General features: G+C 52.9%; 1 protein-coding gene across 1 annotated transcript in view; it reads left to right on the top strand.

Moving 5' to 3' along the window:
* The first annotated feature begins 713 nt into the window (after positions 1–713).
* Positions 714–16,596, top strand: part of PSTPIP1 (proline-serine-threonine phosphatase interacting protein 1) — a 40,068-nt gene continuing 24,185 nt past the window's right edge. The window contains exon 1 of the mRNA XM_082834036.1: positions 714–865. Within this exon, the coding sequence (XP_082690162.1) occupies positions 833–865 (33 nt within the window). The 5' untranslated portion in view covers positions 714–832. The remainder of the gene's footprint in view (positions 866–16,596) is intronic.

The raw sequence follows: 16,596 nt of genomic DNA, 5'->3' as shown, positions 1-16,596 counted from the left end.
TCTGTCTGCGCCCAGACCGTGAGCTCCTTGAGTTCAGGATGTGGACTGGGGCAACGTTCACCCAGGGTCTGTTGATGTTCTAGGCTTGGGTGAGCCCCTCCCTCCCCGAAATGGTTTGCTGGTGAGGGGTGGAGAGTCTAGCGTCTCTGGACCCGGTCTGGGGTGAGGCTTGGTGTGGTAGGTGACAGCACCTGGGATCCTGCCCTCCTCCTTACCCACAGCTTCAGTGGGCCTCAGGCTCCCTAAGTTTATGGCCTCTGAGAATGGCCCAGCTAGGGCATCGGAAGGAGGCAAGTGGAGACAAGTAGCTGGGTGGCAGATGGCAGGCGGGGCTGCACAGGGGAGCTGCACAGGGGAGCATGGCAGCTCCACTTCCTGTGGGGCGACGGCCCTGGAGCCTCCCCTAGGGGAGGTTGCACAAACCTACCCGCACAGGCCCCGGGCTGCACCTCCCACTGGCCCCTGCCTCCCCACAGCCCGGGGCTGGCATCCCTGCTCTCAGTCCTGAAGCCTGGGGCTGTGTCCTCCGTCTCCACGGGGCTGGTGAGGGGCCGGGCCGGACACTGGGACCCGCCCTCCCATCACTGGGCACCAGCCCTTCCTCATTTTGCTGCTGATTCTAGCCCCAAACAAAACAGGTTGAGCCCTTTTCCTCCCTCCAGCAGTCTCTGGCTTACAGCTGCCTTCTGAGGCACTGCAGACGGCGCCGGCCTGGAAGGGGGGCCCTGGGCCAGCGCTGCCAGGACGGGGACGGTGCGCCTGCCTCCTGGCCCTCGTTCAGCCCTGTCTGTGGCAGGAGAGGGAGCTTTGCCGTGGCAGTCGGCTGAGGAAGATGCCCCAGCTTCAGTTCAAAGATGCCTTTTGGGTGAGTGAAGACGGCTGCCGGTTTGAGCCAGTGGTGTGGGCCCCGGGGAGGCCAGTCCGGCCGAAGTTTCCCCGGGGGCAGTGGGTGGGGATGCGGCTCCAAGAGGGGGATTTCTCATAAAAATAGCAGTTGATTTTTGGTCTTTATCATCGTGGAGGTGACTTGGGCTGCTTCTGAGTCAGAAGACGAAGGGGATCCTCAGTCTGGGGTACTGATTTCTCTGCAAACTTCAACACAGTGAGTGGGCGATAGTCTCTGTGCTCCCAGGGCTGGTTTTTCCCCTGAGTGACCCTCTCCCCACAGCAGGAACTTTTTAGGAGTGTCTGATATATGGGTGGGAGCTCGAGGAGGTCTTGTGAGGCGAAGGAGGGAGGGGGTCAGGTTTGGGGACCAGAAAAACTTGACTTTGGATGTTGGCTCTGCTATTTAGAGGCTGGACAAGTCATTTAACCTCTCTGAGTTCCAGTTTCCCCCATCTATATAGTAGAGAGAGATATTAATAAACGCACCAACTGGATGGGAGGGTTAAAACAAGGTGAGGTAACAAACTCCCCCGCACCTTGCTGGAGCGCCAAATGGGAATTCTCTTCCCCTCACCCAACCCCTCTTCCTTGCAGACCTCAGGGGTCCTTTGAAGAGGCAACAGGGCTGGGCAATTCCTTGCTGACTTTCTTAAATCCAGTGCACATGTAAATCAAGCCTTTTCCTAGTGAAATTCCAGCACCCAGCTGGCTCGTGGGGGTGAAATGCTTGGCCCAGGCCACACAGCCCGCAAGCCCAGTTTGGACCCCAGATCCCTTCAGCTTTTTTCCAGCTGTCTCTCAACCTCTCCCTCTGCTCCTCAAGCTCTGACTGTTCCCAGTGGCTCACAGGAAAAAGCTGAGACCTCTCTGGTTAGTGCTGGGGAATGTGGCTGTCCTGAGGGATCCCCTCCAGCCCTGCAGAGGACACCTGGCTCTTTGCTCACTTCGCACGGCCTCAGTCAACAGCCTGGCCTCCCTGGGCTCTTTCCTGGGGCCTCCAGCCAGGAGGACGAAAGCTAACGAGCCAGGTCTTCCTTGCCTTCCAGGCCACGCTCCGCTTGGGGCCCGTGGCCAGCGTGTGAGTGGCCTGCTTCCCGCCGGCACTGACTGCACAGTGGGCAGAGGGATGCCTCTCTGGGCCTCCGTTTCCCCATATCTACAAAGAGGGGCTGGGACCGGCCCAGAGAAGCCAAGGGAGGCAGACCTGGTTCGGCCCATTCCAAGCACCAGGCTGGAAAATGGGGCCCATGCGAGGGGCAAGGGGCGAGGGGCTGCAGGGGTGGGGTGACAGGCCGGACAGTGGGTCACTACATCACTGCTCTGACTTGGAGTGCAAAGTCTGGGGAAAGGACAGGGCCTGAAAATCCAGGTGCTTAGTCGCCCAAGGCAGGCCAGGACATCTTGACTATATTTTAGCTCCAGGACATCTGTCCCAGCCCAGAGCCCCTGGGTCCACCTTCCCTAGGACAGAGCTGGGCCAAGGAATAGCCCTAAGGCAGGATCTGGGCAGTGGGGGATGGTACATGAGGGAGAGCAGGGTATGGTGGCAGCAGCCGACCTGTGGCAGCTTCCTGAGTGGTATCCCGCCCACGCTCTGTGCTCTCCCCACCTCTGAGCTGCTGCGGGCTTCATGGCCTACAGGTGCCCCCTCTCCGCCACTGCTCGCTCCCTGGGCCTGGGGTGAGGGTGCAGCTTCCCTAGGGAAGCCTGGAGCAGAACGGGAGAAGTGGCCAGTGGGAGCCTCTCACACTGAGCCTGGGCAGATGCCCCAGAAGGTCGGTGGCAGCACCACTGCCCCCAGGGCTCTGAATTCTAACACCTCTCACAGGAGCTCAGCCCCACCCAGCCCACGAGGACAGCTAACAGTTACTGAGCATTAAAGATGTACCAGCCGCCCGTTCTCAGGACTATGTATCTATGCACCCATTTAAACCAAGGAGGTAGATGCTATTGTTATCCCTATTATTCACAAGAGAAGACTGAGGCACAGAGAGCCTAAGTCATTTGCCCAAGGTCATGTAGCTGGGATGAAACCGGATAGGTTGGCCCCAGTGTGTGGACTCTCTCACCCAGATGCTTCATTGCTCTTCTAGCAACAGGGCCCATCACTGGATCTTTGGGCCACATTGGTGGAGGAGGGAGAAAAACTGTCCTTCTCACCTCCCAGAGAAGTAAGATCAGATGAGGTCCATAGAAGTCTTTTAAAGCCCAATTTACAGACAAATCTGTTAAATGGAAAAGACTTAATGATCTAACTGCCATGGGGGTGTTAGGGACAGGGGCCTGCCTGCCCCTCCCCCTGGCTTTCCCCCACCCCAGTCCAAGGCGCACCAGCTCCATTGTGAGGAGGGAAACAGAAGTGTTTTCTGAGGAGCTAAGAGCTTGCATTGAAGCTTATATGCTTTACTCATACGAGATGCCCTATAGTGGTTAGAGCCCATGAACTCTGATTTTACCCACAGTTATAACAAGCTTGGTCGTGTGGTCTTTTAACCTATAGATACAGCGACTAGTAGGGATCTACATTTGGTTAAATACTGGTGGGCCTGAACCGTTAGAGACGGTTTCACAGATAGCTGGTAGCCTGATAGCAAGAGGAGACAAAGAAATTATAAAAAGCAGACACAGTGGTTCAGAAGTGGTGGGAACATTCAGCATGGGAACAGCCCAGTCCCGTCCCTCAGTACGCTGATATTTGCAACTTTTGCCAGTGTGGCCACACAGTATGTATTTATAGCCTGCGTTTATCTTCAGCAGAACGTTCAGAGGCAGGCCGCTGTGGGAGTGAGGCAGGGGCGGGCCTAGCCGCAGGGGGAGGGAAGGGATCGTTTGATGTCTGTTATACACGCACAGTGATAAAGAACATCACGGCTTTGCAGGAAGTTTGTGGCTGACCCTCAGAGCAGGGGCTGTTGGTGAGACAAGGCCGAGGATGAGAATACCAGGTGCTCGAGCTGAGGGGGACTTAGAGCTCATGTAACCTGACTCAGCACCGAGCGGCACAGAAGCCCCCAGGATGCGGGGATACCACCCCCCTTCCCCAGTACACACAGCTTTCCTTGCCAAACTGTATTGCAAGAAACACCTGTCTGCCTCCTCAGTATAAGGCTGGCGAGTGGGGTGTGTGTTCAGTCCATGTTTATAGAATAAGTGAATGAACAGTAAATGCATCCACGGTCCTCATGCCTTCCTGAACCTATCTTCTCCTTCATTTTACTTTAGTTACATTCTGCAAATGTTTGTTGAGAAGGGTTCACTACCAGGTAGCCTAAGCTGGGCCTCCCACCCCCACGTCCAATCAGATGAATGAGACTGTCTTGCCCTCAAGGAGGCCAGAATCCAGTGCTGGAGACTGAGCTTTTCTGATAACATGGCCAGGCACGGGGCATACCCAGAGGGGTGCTCCGAGCTGCGCTTTCCCCTCCTACCCCCTCATTGCCTCCCACCTATATGTCCAACCGCCTTTGCAAAGAAGTCACTGGATATTGCTTCAAGAGGGAAAATCTAGGTCTGGACCAGGTTTTATTAAGATCCACATCCTGTCCCACTTGGGGTTGTTAAAAGGAAAAGTAAGGGCCGCATATACTACCTCTCACTCCCTGCCCTTCCCTCCCTGCCGCCCCAGCTTTGGGCAGGAACCATCAATGGGGACAGAGAGAACAGGGCTGAACTTTTCCCTCTGACTTGAGGTCACATCTCTCCCCTTTGAGGCTGGGCTCCAGCTTCATCTGGAAACCTCTGTGCCAAGCTGGGAGGAGCTGAGCTCCCCAACAGAGGACAGAAGGAGGTACCACATCCTTGGGTGGGGGAATGACTCACCCAGGATGCACTGGGTGAGGGTGGGGAGAGGGGACTCAGGCCCCGTGTGTCTGATCAGCTACTGTTGCCTCTTCTCCTTCCCAGTTCTGAGACTCTGAGGTTCCCCACAGAGGAGGAGACTGAGGTGGGGACGACCCTCTTTTCAGCATAATTCTGTTTTGAATGTGTGTGGGCCTGAGTATGATTTCCTCATCTTCAAAACACCATTGTTAATGACTGCATGGTCCTCCAGCTTGTGGATTTGGTGGACATGCTGTGATTTATTTATCCAATCCCCTATTGTTGGACATTTAGGTTACTACCAATTATTTAGTATTCTGGACAGTGATGTACTGGGTAGATCTTTGTGTATCAAGGTTTTGCACTTGAGGACTACGACTTTGGGTAGCTTCTCAGAAGAGGAGGCATTCCTGGGTGAGAGAGTGGGCCCAGTTCTCTAGCATTTGGCACTAGCAGTCACTTTGGGACCCTTCATAGTCCTCTGGCTGGGCAGGAGACTTTTCATCCAGGAAAGAGGGACCAGAGGGACCTGGAAGGGGCTGGGAGGACTGGGTCTGGAGGGGCTTTGCTGGGAACCTAAGCCCACTCAGGCTTCGTGGGTGGACTTGCAGCAGGGCAGGGCCCTGTGGCCTTGAAGGCTGAGGGGGCCAGTGGCTGAGGAGTGGGGTCCTCCCGAGAAACAGGGGATTGTAGAGGCAGGAGGTGGGAGAGGGAGGCCCCTGGCTGTCCTTCCTTTGCCGCCACCTACTGCCTTCCCAATGTCTCCCTGGCCTTGGCTGTCAGAAGGGGTGAGGATGGACTCTCTTTCTGTGCTGGTTGCAAAGCTCTTCAAGGCATGGTGTTCTGTATAAAAAGCATAGAGCCAAGCAGTGTGTCTTGCATGCGACCTGTTGTGAAAAGTGGGGGAAATAAGCATTTATGTCGGCACAGGCTTGTATTAACAACCAGAGTCTCTAGAAAGACACACAGAGAACTAATTAAATTGATAACCTTGGGGGGAGTCAGAGAAAAGCGATTGATGGGTTACAGGGCTGGGTGGCAGTGAGCGTTGTCACTATGTATCTTTTTGTAGTTTTTAATTTTTGAACATGCAAATATATAACCTATTGAAAAATTAAATTACACAACTAAAAATGAAAAAGAGAATGTTTATTTCCTGTCTGTGAAGATTTTTTTCTCTGAGTCCCAGCTACTTAAATCATCCCCAGAGGAGCGACAACAGTGCCTGTTTGTTCAGTGCCTGTTAGGCACCAAGCACTGCGACAGTCATTCCATGGGTGTCCCCAAACCCACCCTGCAGGGAAAGACTTGCCAAAGTCCTCCTGTCTGCAGAACGGAGGCATGGGCAGGTCAAGGGCCTAGTTCATGGTCATATGTCCAGGACAAAGCAGGGGCACCCACCTAGCTCTGTCGGACCCCATCCCTTTCTGCCCCTGACTCCAAGGAGATTGACCAGTTCTTGGTTCAATGATAACTCCTGTTGGATATAAGGGCGGCTCCCTATAGGTTAACACTGGTTTCCATGGTTTTGGAAGTAATGTGATTTTTCTCTCCATAATTTTCTGCAAGTGATCACGGATTACGTATTTCATTAAAAGGAAAATATTTAAAAACACAACTAAGCAATTCCTGTTTTCAAGGCCAAGATGGTGTTTTTAGGCGACATTTGTAGCTCGATAGCATGAACTCTTCCACGTACTCTGTGCACACTCTGTGGTGCGTGTGCCCGCTGGGACCTGAACTTGGTTCCTCAGCGCCCACTCCACAGGACACGGTTGGCCGTCTAATGGCAATAGGTGACTGCAGAGGTCTGTGGTTGTGTTTGCCCTGCTGTTGCGATGCCTGCAGATGCTCTCCTGTAGGATTTCCTGGAGGCGGTGTCCTGGGCCAAGAACATAACCCACACCTTTGATTTTATTATTGGTGGAAAACAAGATCTGCTTCTCCAGACCCTCTTTTTGATCCAATTCCCAGGAACTCATGGACTTTTCCTAGCTGCTCCTGGCACCTCTCCCCAGCCGGGGTTGCCAGCTCCTGGGATGGAGAGGGAGGGCCTTGCTTGGGTTTGGAAGGGTTGGTGAGGATTTGGGAGGTGGCAGGAGGGCAGAGGGTGCTCCAGGTGGAAGGAATGGCGCAGGCAAAGGTGTGGAAGGGGGAGAGGGCACAGTGGGTTTGCAAGATGGTTTTCTGGCCCAGAGGACTGTGCAGGGTGACTGGTAGGAAGGGAAGACCCTTGCCGGCTTGTGAAAGGTCTTGACCAACCTTGAGTGAAGGCAAAGATGCTTTCTTCCTTTTTGCACCCTCTGCAGGGATGGATGTTTCCATTCATGCAGAGGCTTGGAGGCTGCAGGCTGTGGGTAGGATGCCCGCCCACCTCGCCTAGAGCCTGGCTGACGCTGCAAACCACATGATGGAGGGAACTTGTGGAAACTGAAACTGCCTCACGTCCAGCTAGAGAGAGTGGTACCCTGTGCCCTGGGGGCTGCCCATGCTAGGGCTCCCTGCTGTGCTAGCTCCGGAAGGTCCCTCCCTCATGGGCTCAGTCACTCCCTGTCTTCCAGTCTCAGAATGGGGAATAGGCCTCTGTGAAGCTTCCACCCTCACTCGCTGAGGGGAACCTGGAGAATCCTTTCCCCTCTCTGAACTTCAGGTACCTCATCTGTAGGATGTCAGAGTGATGCTCACCTAAGATAAAGGCTTTGAAGATGGAGAGGCTCAGGGGTCCACATTCTTCTGCTCAGCATCAGGAGTTAGCAGACCAGTAACAGATCTCAAGGGATCCCCACTTATAATTGGATAGGCACCTACAGGGTGAGCCTCATATGTGGATCCTCCCAGTCTCAGGATGCCTCCCCAACTCTGTTCACCATTGCATATTAAATTCCACCATTAGAGAGTCATTCCTATGGCTTCAGGTGACAAGATGCAATAGCCCCATGAGGTTGGTATTCTTATTCCTGCTTTATAGAGAAGACTGAGGCTTATACAGGCGATGTGGGCCTGGGGATACCACCCCGTTGGACTTTGGGGCTGCTGGGTTAGGCCTGACTGCTACCTTCCCAGGCCAGTTCAGAAAGCCCTTGGCGTCAGTGAGAGTGTGCGGTGGTTTGCCGAGACCTGGTACCCTGAGCAATGAGTGACAGGGGAGGCGGGTGAATGACATCCCCTTCTGCTGGTGTTGACAGGCCACCCACTATTGGGCAACAGGAAGTGTCTGCTGGTGCTCCAGAGACTAGCAGCCTGGGTGGGGATGGGGCAGCCAGATGGGATCAGGGCTTCCCAACTGCAGAAATGGAAAAGCGGAAGCTGAGCTATACTGGAGAGGAAAAGGGGGTGATGGGCTGAGTCAGGAGAACGCTTGACCTCTTCAAGGGACAGGGAGGCCTGTGTGGCTGGGGCAGAGTGACAGAGGTAGAGAGTAGTTGGAGATAAGATCAGAAATGTGACAGGGACTAAAAATACCAATGCCCAGGCACTGCCCCAGGTCAATTGCATGCAAATTTCGGGGTGGAGGAGCAGTATTTTTCAAAGTTCTCCAGTTTCCAAAGCGCAGCCAAGGCTGAGAACCATTGGTGTAGATAACTGTGGTGTTTCAGATGCATCGCTGTTGCTGACAATGAGCGTATATCTGGCTTTTACCATTTACGTGACCTCATCTGACTCACTTGTGAATGAGTAGAGGGTAGAGGGTTGTTTTTTTTTTTAACCTTATAAGCTTACACAATTACTTTTTTTGTGGTCAGTATACGTAATGTAAAATTTACCATCTTAACCATTTTTAAGTGTGCAATTAAGTGTGTTGTTCAGTTTTAAGAGTTAGTTTTTGTATATGGTGTTAGGAGTCCAATTCCATTCTTTTGCATGTGCATATCCAGTTTCTCCAGCACCATTTGTTGAAAAGACTGTCTTTTCCACATTGAATGGTCTTGCCATCCTTGTTGAAAATCAGTTGACCATATATGTGAGTGCTTATTTCTTGCTCTCTGTTCCATTCTATTGGTCTGTATGTCTGTCCTTATGGCAGTACCACACTATATTAATTACTGTAGCTTTGTAGTAAGTTTTGAAATCAGGAATTGTGAGTCTTCCAACTTTGTTCTTTTTTTTTTTTCAAAATTATCAGCTATTGAGGTCCTGAGTTGAGGTGTTTTTATTTTTTTATTTTAACTTTTTAAAATATAGTTGATTTACAATGTTGTATTAGTTTCAGGTATACAGCAAAGTGATTCAGTTATACATATTATATATTGATATATTCTTTTTCAGATTCTTTTCCATTATAGGTTATACAAAATATTGAGTGTAGTTCCCTGTGCTATACGGTAGATCCTTGTTGGTTATCTATTTTATATATAGTAATGTATATCTATCTGATAATCCCAAACTCCTAATTTATCCCTTTCCCCCCTTTTCCCCTTTGGTAACCATAAGTTTGCTTTCTATGTCTGCAGATCTATTTCTGTTTTGTAAATAAGTTCATTTGTATCTTTTTTTTTATATTCCACATATAAGCGACACCATATGATATTTGTCTTTCTCTGTCTGGCTTACTTCACTTAGTATGATAATCTCTAGGTCCATCCATGTTGCTGCAAATGGCATTATTTCATTCTTTTTTATGGCTGAGTAGTATTCCATTATATATATGTATCATACCTTCTTTATCCATTCATCTGTCGATGGACATTTAGGTTGCTTCCACATCCTGACTATTGTAAACAGTGCTGCTATGAACATTGGGGTGTGTGTTCTTTTTGAATTACGGTTTTCTCTGAATATATGCCCAGAAGTGGGATTGCTGGGTCATATGGTAGTTCTGTTTTTAGTTTTTTTAAGGAACCTCCATACTGTTCTCCATAGTGGCTGCACCAATTTACATTCCCACCAACAGTGTAGGAGAGTTCCTTTTTCTCCACACTAGAGATGTTTTTATAGGTGAGGAAACTGAGGTTTGAGCCTTCCTGAGGTTGCCAACCTGGACTGGCCACCAGTCTATGACAAACCCCCTATAACTCTCCCAAACCTGGACATACTTGGAGAGACACCATCCTTAGAGAGAATCCCCTGGGGATGGTGGGCTCCTCCTTACAGTTGCCCTACCTCTGGCCCCCTGAGAAGGCCCATGACTTCTGAGCTTACTTGAGGCCCCACCAGCTCTCACTCTTCGAGGAGGATTGTCCCACAGGCTGGGGTCACCGACTTCTTCAGTGGATCATGAGACGGCCCTGAGGGAATTGATGTCCACCCTGGCCTGGGCCTGCCTAGACCTGAGGGGTCTTTGAAAACCAGGACTTCTACTCCCAACTGCCCAGATGGCAGCCACTGAAGCAGAAGGGGTCCTCTTCTTTGTCACCTCTTGAATGTTTTCCCTTCATTTGGACCAGCTCTGAGCCCACTCTCCCAGGCCTGGGGCCCCCAGACTGCAGGTGGTAGGAAGGTCCAGGAGGTCAGCTGGAGTCAGTCCATGCAAGCAGGGTTGAGGTGGTAGGCAGGGGACCAACACAGAAGTCTGGATCAGTGTCTCTGGAGCTGTCGTGAATACTAACAGCTTGGGATGTGGGGGTCTGCACAGCGTAGAGCAGCAGCGTAGTAGGTGCTGTGTTGGTGTCTGCAGTTGTTCTCAGTCTGACCCAGAAGAGGTGGAAATTGACACTGGAACCAAAGGAACAGTGTGGCTAATTCCAGGGCCAGGGGAAGACCAGCAGCTGAGACTAGGTCTTGGCTCAGGGCGGGAGCTGCCATGAGGCTGCTGGAATTTTATTTTAGTCCGCAGATCACCCCCAACCTTAGAGAGACTGCAGATTCATTGAGGGGAGGAGTTTGCATTCCAGGGCCCAAAGGTCTTGGTTTGAGTCCTACCAACGTACAGGTGCAAGTGAGGGGCTGAGTGGGAAAGGTAAGCAGTGAATGGTTCCAGAGAGCACAGGCTTCCCTCAGGCAGCCCCAGCGCCCCAGAACCCTGGAGGTGGCATCTTGCTCCACTTAGAGATGTATTTTCCCACAGTGCTGCGCTATGCCGGATGCACACTGGCTGTGTTGGGCAGGGTGAAGCAATTTCCCAGTCTCCAACACAGAACCCTTGCTTGGAAGGCACCGTCTTTGTCTCTCACACTGCCTTTAGAACCCGATGCACTGCTTGGATTCCACTGCATTCACGGTGTGGCCCTGGTGAGTCCCTCCACTCTCTCAGCCTCTGGCTCCTTGTCTGTATTAAATCCGTTACTGTGGTTAAAAGATAGACGTGGTGAAATGAATGTTAATGGCCTAGGGCAAGAAGCCCCGCATATAGACCCTCGGCAGGTACAGGAGCCCAGGAAGACCCTGGGCTTGGAAGGCGTTGGAGCCAAAGCCCAGGGTCAGCTCTGAGGCCCAGAACCTACCAAGGCCGGCAGAGGAGGCTGAGGGACCTAATCCAGGGGCTGTGGGTGTCTGTTCCTGCCTTTGGGGAAAGGTGTGAGGAGTGGGGGTCCCCTGCACCCCAGGGGCCCATCTCTGTCTCTTGAGCAAGTCTCAAGCCCAGAGGAGGCTGTCAGTCCTCACCCTGAAGCAATTCACAGCTACCAAGCAAGACACCCCACGTCAGCCCAGTGAGGGCTTGGAGTCCAGTGTGCGTTCCGCTATACGGGTGAAAAAATGAAGGCTGAGAGATCGGAAGCAAGCAGTCGATTGGATTCCAACCAGCTAGGATTCAAACCCAGCTCTCCTTTTTTATTTCCTTTCTTGGTTTACTTTTACTTGATATGTACTAATCACCATGGCCACCATTTTCCAGGAGCTCCTTAAGTTTCAGGGTGCCCTTTGCTGGGCTCCTACATATATTATATCATTTAGTCCTCAGAGTCCCAGGGAAAGTGGACAGTGTGTTCACACTCATTTTACGGAGGAGGGAATCTGTGCACAGGAGCTTAAGTAACTTGCTCAACTTGTGTGCGCGGGACTGGCCAGGATGAGGACGCAGTGCCTGGGGTCTTCCCACACCCCCTACCTGGACTTTCTCTTGTCGAGGTGTTCCCTGTGGGCCATCCTCTGGCAGGTGTAGGAGGTGTGGGAGGGGTGATAATTGCAGAAGGAGACGTGCAGAGACAGCGCCTGGGCCACAGACGCCGGTCCCCAGTCCCTGGCCGGTCACTTACAAGCTGGAGGCCATGCAGCAAGGAGCCCTGTGCAGCCGGCCACGTGCAGGGGATGGTCAGTGCCTGCCCTTGCCGACAGGTCAGAGTCTCCCCCAGGGCTCAGCGTCGGGCGGCTCATTTCCCTTCTGCCCTCCAACCATGTTCCCTACCTGCCCTCAGCCCTGGCCACTGCTGGATCCTACAAGCCCCCCGCCTAATCAACTTGAGTGGGGGGCACTACAGAGGAGCTGTGTGACCTGGGCAAGTCACTCACCTTGCTGAGCCTCCGTTGCTCATCTGTGACGTGGGGCAGTAAGGGCACAGTCCTGACGTTGCAGGCTTCTCTGGGAATTAGAGGCATGGAGAACACTGGCCTCTACCCATCCACATCCCATCCATCCTGTTCCCTTCCCCCGAATTTGGAACCTGGCCCTGAATCCTCGTTACCTCCAGGGAGGGTCCCACCCCTTGGTCTGCCTGACTCAGGGCTCCACCTCAGCCGGCCTCAGGCTACCTCTTCAGACACCTGCTCCAGCCCCTCAGACCCCTCACTGCTGCTTTCTGCTGGGCTTGTAGCCACTCGCAGCTCTGAGCATCAAGCTTCCGGTCTCCTAAACCCGAGGGGCTCATCCCCACCTCCAGGCCTCCGCCCCAGCTCGTGTTCACTCCCTGCCCCACCTCTCTTGCTAACTACTACACGTTTTGGTTTCATAAAGCAGGAGGGAGAAGTGGGGGATCGAGCTGGGCTTTTAAGAGCAGAGGGGAAGTGAGAAGTACATCACAGAATGGGGGAGGGCAGTGCAGTAGAGGAGGCCCTTCCTGCTTGACACTGGAAGAGGCCTATTTAAAAGAACAAAGTCGGAAGCCACACACGCCCACACAATTGCTGCTTGAGCCTGGACAAGTTACATAACCTCTCTCATCCTCGCATTCTCCCCGGGTCGGTATGACTGAGATAAGAGGCCCCAGGTATGCACAGTTGGTCCCCTTCTGTTGCTTGTGTTGTTCCCCTGGCCCCCACACCCGGCTCCGTGGGATTCCTGAGAGCTCCTGAACATTCTCAGGGCTCCAACAGGGCCCCCCGAAGGCCGCAGGTAACCATCAGCACCCCGCCTCCAGATTCCCCAAGGTCAAGGGCCTGGATGTCTCAGGGGCCCATCCAGCAGGGCTGCTTGAGTAAAGGGCTGTCTAAGGCCCAGGGGAGGCCTCAGACTGGGACTCAGTGGAGAGCTAGAGGCCTCTGGAAACTCATTTCTAATCCCAAGCCCCTGTCAGCCCAGCTGAACCCAGAGTAGCTCATCTAACCACACTCAATGTGCTTTTGTTCCTTAAAAGGAAGCTTTCTTGGCTCTCTCCTTTTGCCACGTAGTCTGGGCCATCTTAGAAAAGCTGTAAACCACCCCCCCCCCCATCTGTCTGCTTATGAATGGACCCCTTCAGTCTTTGAGTCAGGGGACACCTAGACCCAGAACACCTAGTTCAGCACGTCACCTGAGGCCCGAGTCCTCTCTGCGGAATCCCTAACCTGATTATAGACCCCGGCGATGGGGCATTCTCCATCCATCAGAGCAGCTCACCTGTGTTGCACATTTGGGGACACTTGGGCTCTTGGAGTTGGCCTCTCTGGGGGCACCAACCACAGACACGCCTTCTGCTCCTGATGGCCCCACAAAGCTCTGCAAATGACAACATTCCCCAATGGCTCCTCAAGGGCTGAGACTAGGGAACTTCTCTTTACCCAACCCTCCTCCTGGGGTACTCTGGGTAAGCAACCGGCTTGCTCACTTAAGTCTCTGATCCATCCATCCATCCATCCATCCATCCATCCATCCATCCATCCATCCAACCAAGCCATACGTGGGTGTCTGGTCCTTTGCTTTTCCTCAGTTTAGCAGCCAATAATGGTGCAGATGCGGGGTAGTAGCTGTGAGGCAGTGGAAAGAGTCCAGCTGCTATTCATTGGCTTATCCTCTCTGAGCCTCAGTTTCCTTATCTGTACAACAGGGATAATAATACATTGTACCAAGTAGAGGGGACAAGTCTGTCTGGCTTATTTAAAGGTGCTGGATAACGAGTCATTGAATTGCAAACAAATGGTCTGGTGTTCTCCATGGGGCAGCTCAGGAGCTGTCATAAACCCACGTCAGCTCGAGGGCCTCCCTCAGACGCTTCCTCAGCCTTTGTCCAGTGTATTTGCTGAGTGTTGCTGTGCAGACCTGGGCACCAGGACCCAGTAGGCAATCAGACCCACGTTCTGCCTCCAGGGGGCTGCCTTCTCCAGAGTTCAGTGCTTACTACCTCAGGTGTGCTGACAATCCCAGTGGTTTGGTTTCTCAGCCCACAGCAGGCAAGCAACAGTGGACTATTTGTTAATAAACCAGCCATGGTAGGCACCTTGGCCGCAGAGAACTGTTAAACTGCGGTAAAAGGAGAGGGCAAAGCAGCCTGGGCACCATGAGGCCTGTAACCGTGTTCAAAATCGCAGTCCTTGGCTTCTGGGGCTTCCTGAGATGAAGGGAGTAAGTCCAGTCTCCCTGTTCTGTCTCCTCTTCACTAGTAAAAGGTGATTTTTTTTAAAAAAGAAAGAAAGAAAGAAAAATGTTAGAAAAAATATATAGGGCTACCCTGGTGGTCCAGTGGTTAAGATTCCACGCTTCCACTGCAGGGGGTGCGGGTTCAATTGGGGAAGTTCTGCACGCTGTGCAGAGCAGTCCAAAAAAGAAAAAAAAAAAAAAATATATATATATATAGAGAGAGAGAGAGAGAGAGAGAGCGCCTAGCAACCCAAGAGCACATCAGTTATTAGAAAGGTTTTTGACAAGCATGGCTAGCATTTTACAGAAGGTTTCTGAACTTGGTTAGGGTGCAAGCAGGAAACTTAATGTTTTTCCTTCCACCTTCCAAAGCCACTGGTAGCTCTCCCTTCCTCTACCCTGGGCACGTGTTAGAGCGTTTCTAGTCCTTTTCAGGTCTAACTCCCTCCAGTTCCACCACATATCAAAATCTCACTCTTGTTCACTTGAAAGTTTCCCAGTCTCCCCACTTGGCCTGTGATTGGAAGCCGATGCCGGGGGACAGAGAACGGGTCCGTCTCTGCACTCGCCGTGTTCTGCCACCTCCACTGCCTGCTGCTTCTGTGTCTCCACAGATGGCGTGGGGCGCGGGCTTGGAAGCTCTAAAGGGGTACTTCACCCCTTATTTCCCTGGTGCTGCTGTAGCTGGTGCGGCGGGTAGCAAGCGCACACAGGTCAGCTCTTCCTCTCCTGGCTGCCTCGGCGGGCTCTGTCCCCTGCAGCTGTCCACGTCTGACCCCTCCCAGCTGCTCCCCACCGTCCACTCCACGCAACTTCTTTCGGGGACTCTTCCCTCGCTTACTACCGGCAGCTCTTCCCAGCCACCTTCCCGGCCTCCTCTTGGTTCCCAGGAAACACATGGTGCCAGTTCCCAACTGCTCCCTCCCCAGGCCTCACTCCCCTCAGGCAGCTCCAGCCCACCCTGGACTTCAGACTTCTCTAGGTAAGATGCAGCCATGGTTGCCATGGCTTCCAAAAGCCAGCAGACAGACAGCAGCCTCCCTGCTGGAAGGGCAATTAAAGGTCACTTCCTGTCCCTAAACCTGTTTCACAGTCAGGAGGCCCCAGAGAGGGCAAGGGACTTTACTAAGACTACCCAGCTTCTTCCTGGCAGATCAGACCTGGTACCAAAACCCAGGCCTCTCCCTCTAAGGTTAGAGGTTTAGCTGTCCTCTGAGGGACCTTATATTCTGGAATTCCACGTAAGGGAACGTTTGAAAAGGCTTCTGCAGCCTTTTAAATGGACCCTCTGGTGGGGGAGGGTGTGTGGTAGGGAGATAACTTGTTTTTTCCAGCCTGGCACATCTGGGTTCTGTCTGGTGGGGGCAGGTGGGGGGGTGAGAGGCAGGCAGGGACAGGGTAGGGCATATGGGGAGCTACCACTTGCTGAACAGCCACTGAGCCTGGGGCTTTGCAGAGAGGTGAGGGAATGAGCCAAGATCTGGTCTGGGGGAGCTGGGTTCAAATCCCTGCTGTGCCCTTCAGGGCCCCTGAGCAGATTAGGTAACCTTTCTGGGTTCCATTTTTCTCATCTGTAAAATGGGGGTAATCCCGGCTCAGGGCAACCTCTGACCTTGCTTTTACTATTCTCACCTGTGTACATTATTTCACTGGCTTCTCAGATCAAACCTACGTGGTGGGAACAATTAGGCTTCTCTTTACAGGGAGGGAAGTAGAGGCTGAGAATGACCAGGACCACAGGGTGGGGTGTGAACCCCTATCTGGTCTGCTGAACTCTGTCCAATCTCTCAGGCCAGGCCCGGGCCCCCTCCCTGACTGGGCGGCCAATCTGCCCTGATAGGGCTGTGCCCTAGAGGGTGGGCTGTCAGGGCCAGGAGAGGTTGGCCTCTGCCCTCACTTCCTCCATGAGGAAACCAGGTCCCGAGAAGGGAAGTGGCTTGCTTGGCGCCCTGGTCTCTGCGGCCTAGCCCATGCAGCCACCAAGAATTGTATGGGTATAGGGGCTTCCCTGGTGGCGCAGTGGTTGAGAGTCCACCTGCCGATGCAGGGGACACGGGTTCGTGCCCCGGTCCGGGAAGATCCCACATGCCGCGGAGCGGCTGGGCCCGTGAGCCATGGCCGCTGAGCCTGCGCGTCCGGAGCCTGTGCTCCGCAACGGGAGAGGCCACAACAGTGAGAGGCCCACATACCGCAAAAAAAAAAAAAAAAAAGAAAGAAGAATTGTATGGGTATAAAAAGGAGGA

Source organism: Leucopleurus acutus, assembly GCF_964270905.1.
Source record: "Leucopleurus acutus genome assembly, chromosome: 1".
Lineage (NCBI taxonomy): Eukaryota > Metazoa > Chordata > Mammalia > Artiodactyla > Delphinidae > Leucopleurus > Leucopleurus acutus.
This window is presented reverse-complemented; position numbering and strand designations above follow the sequence as displayed.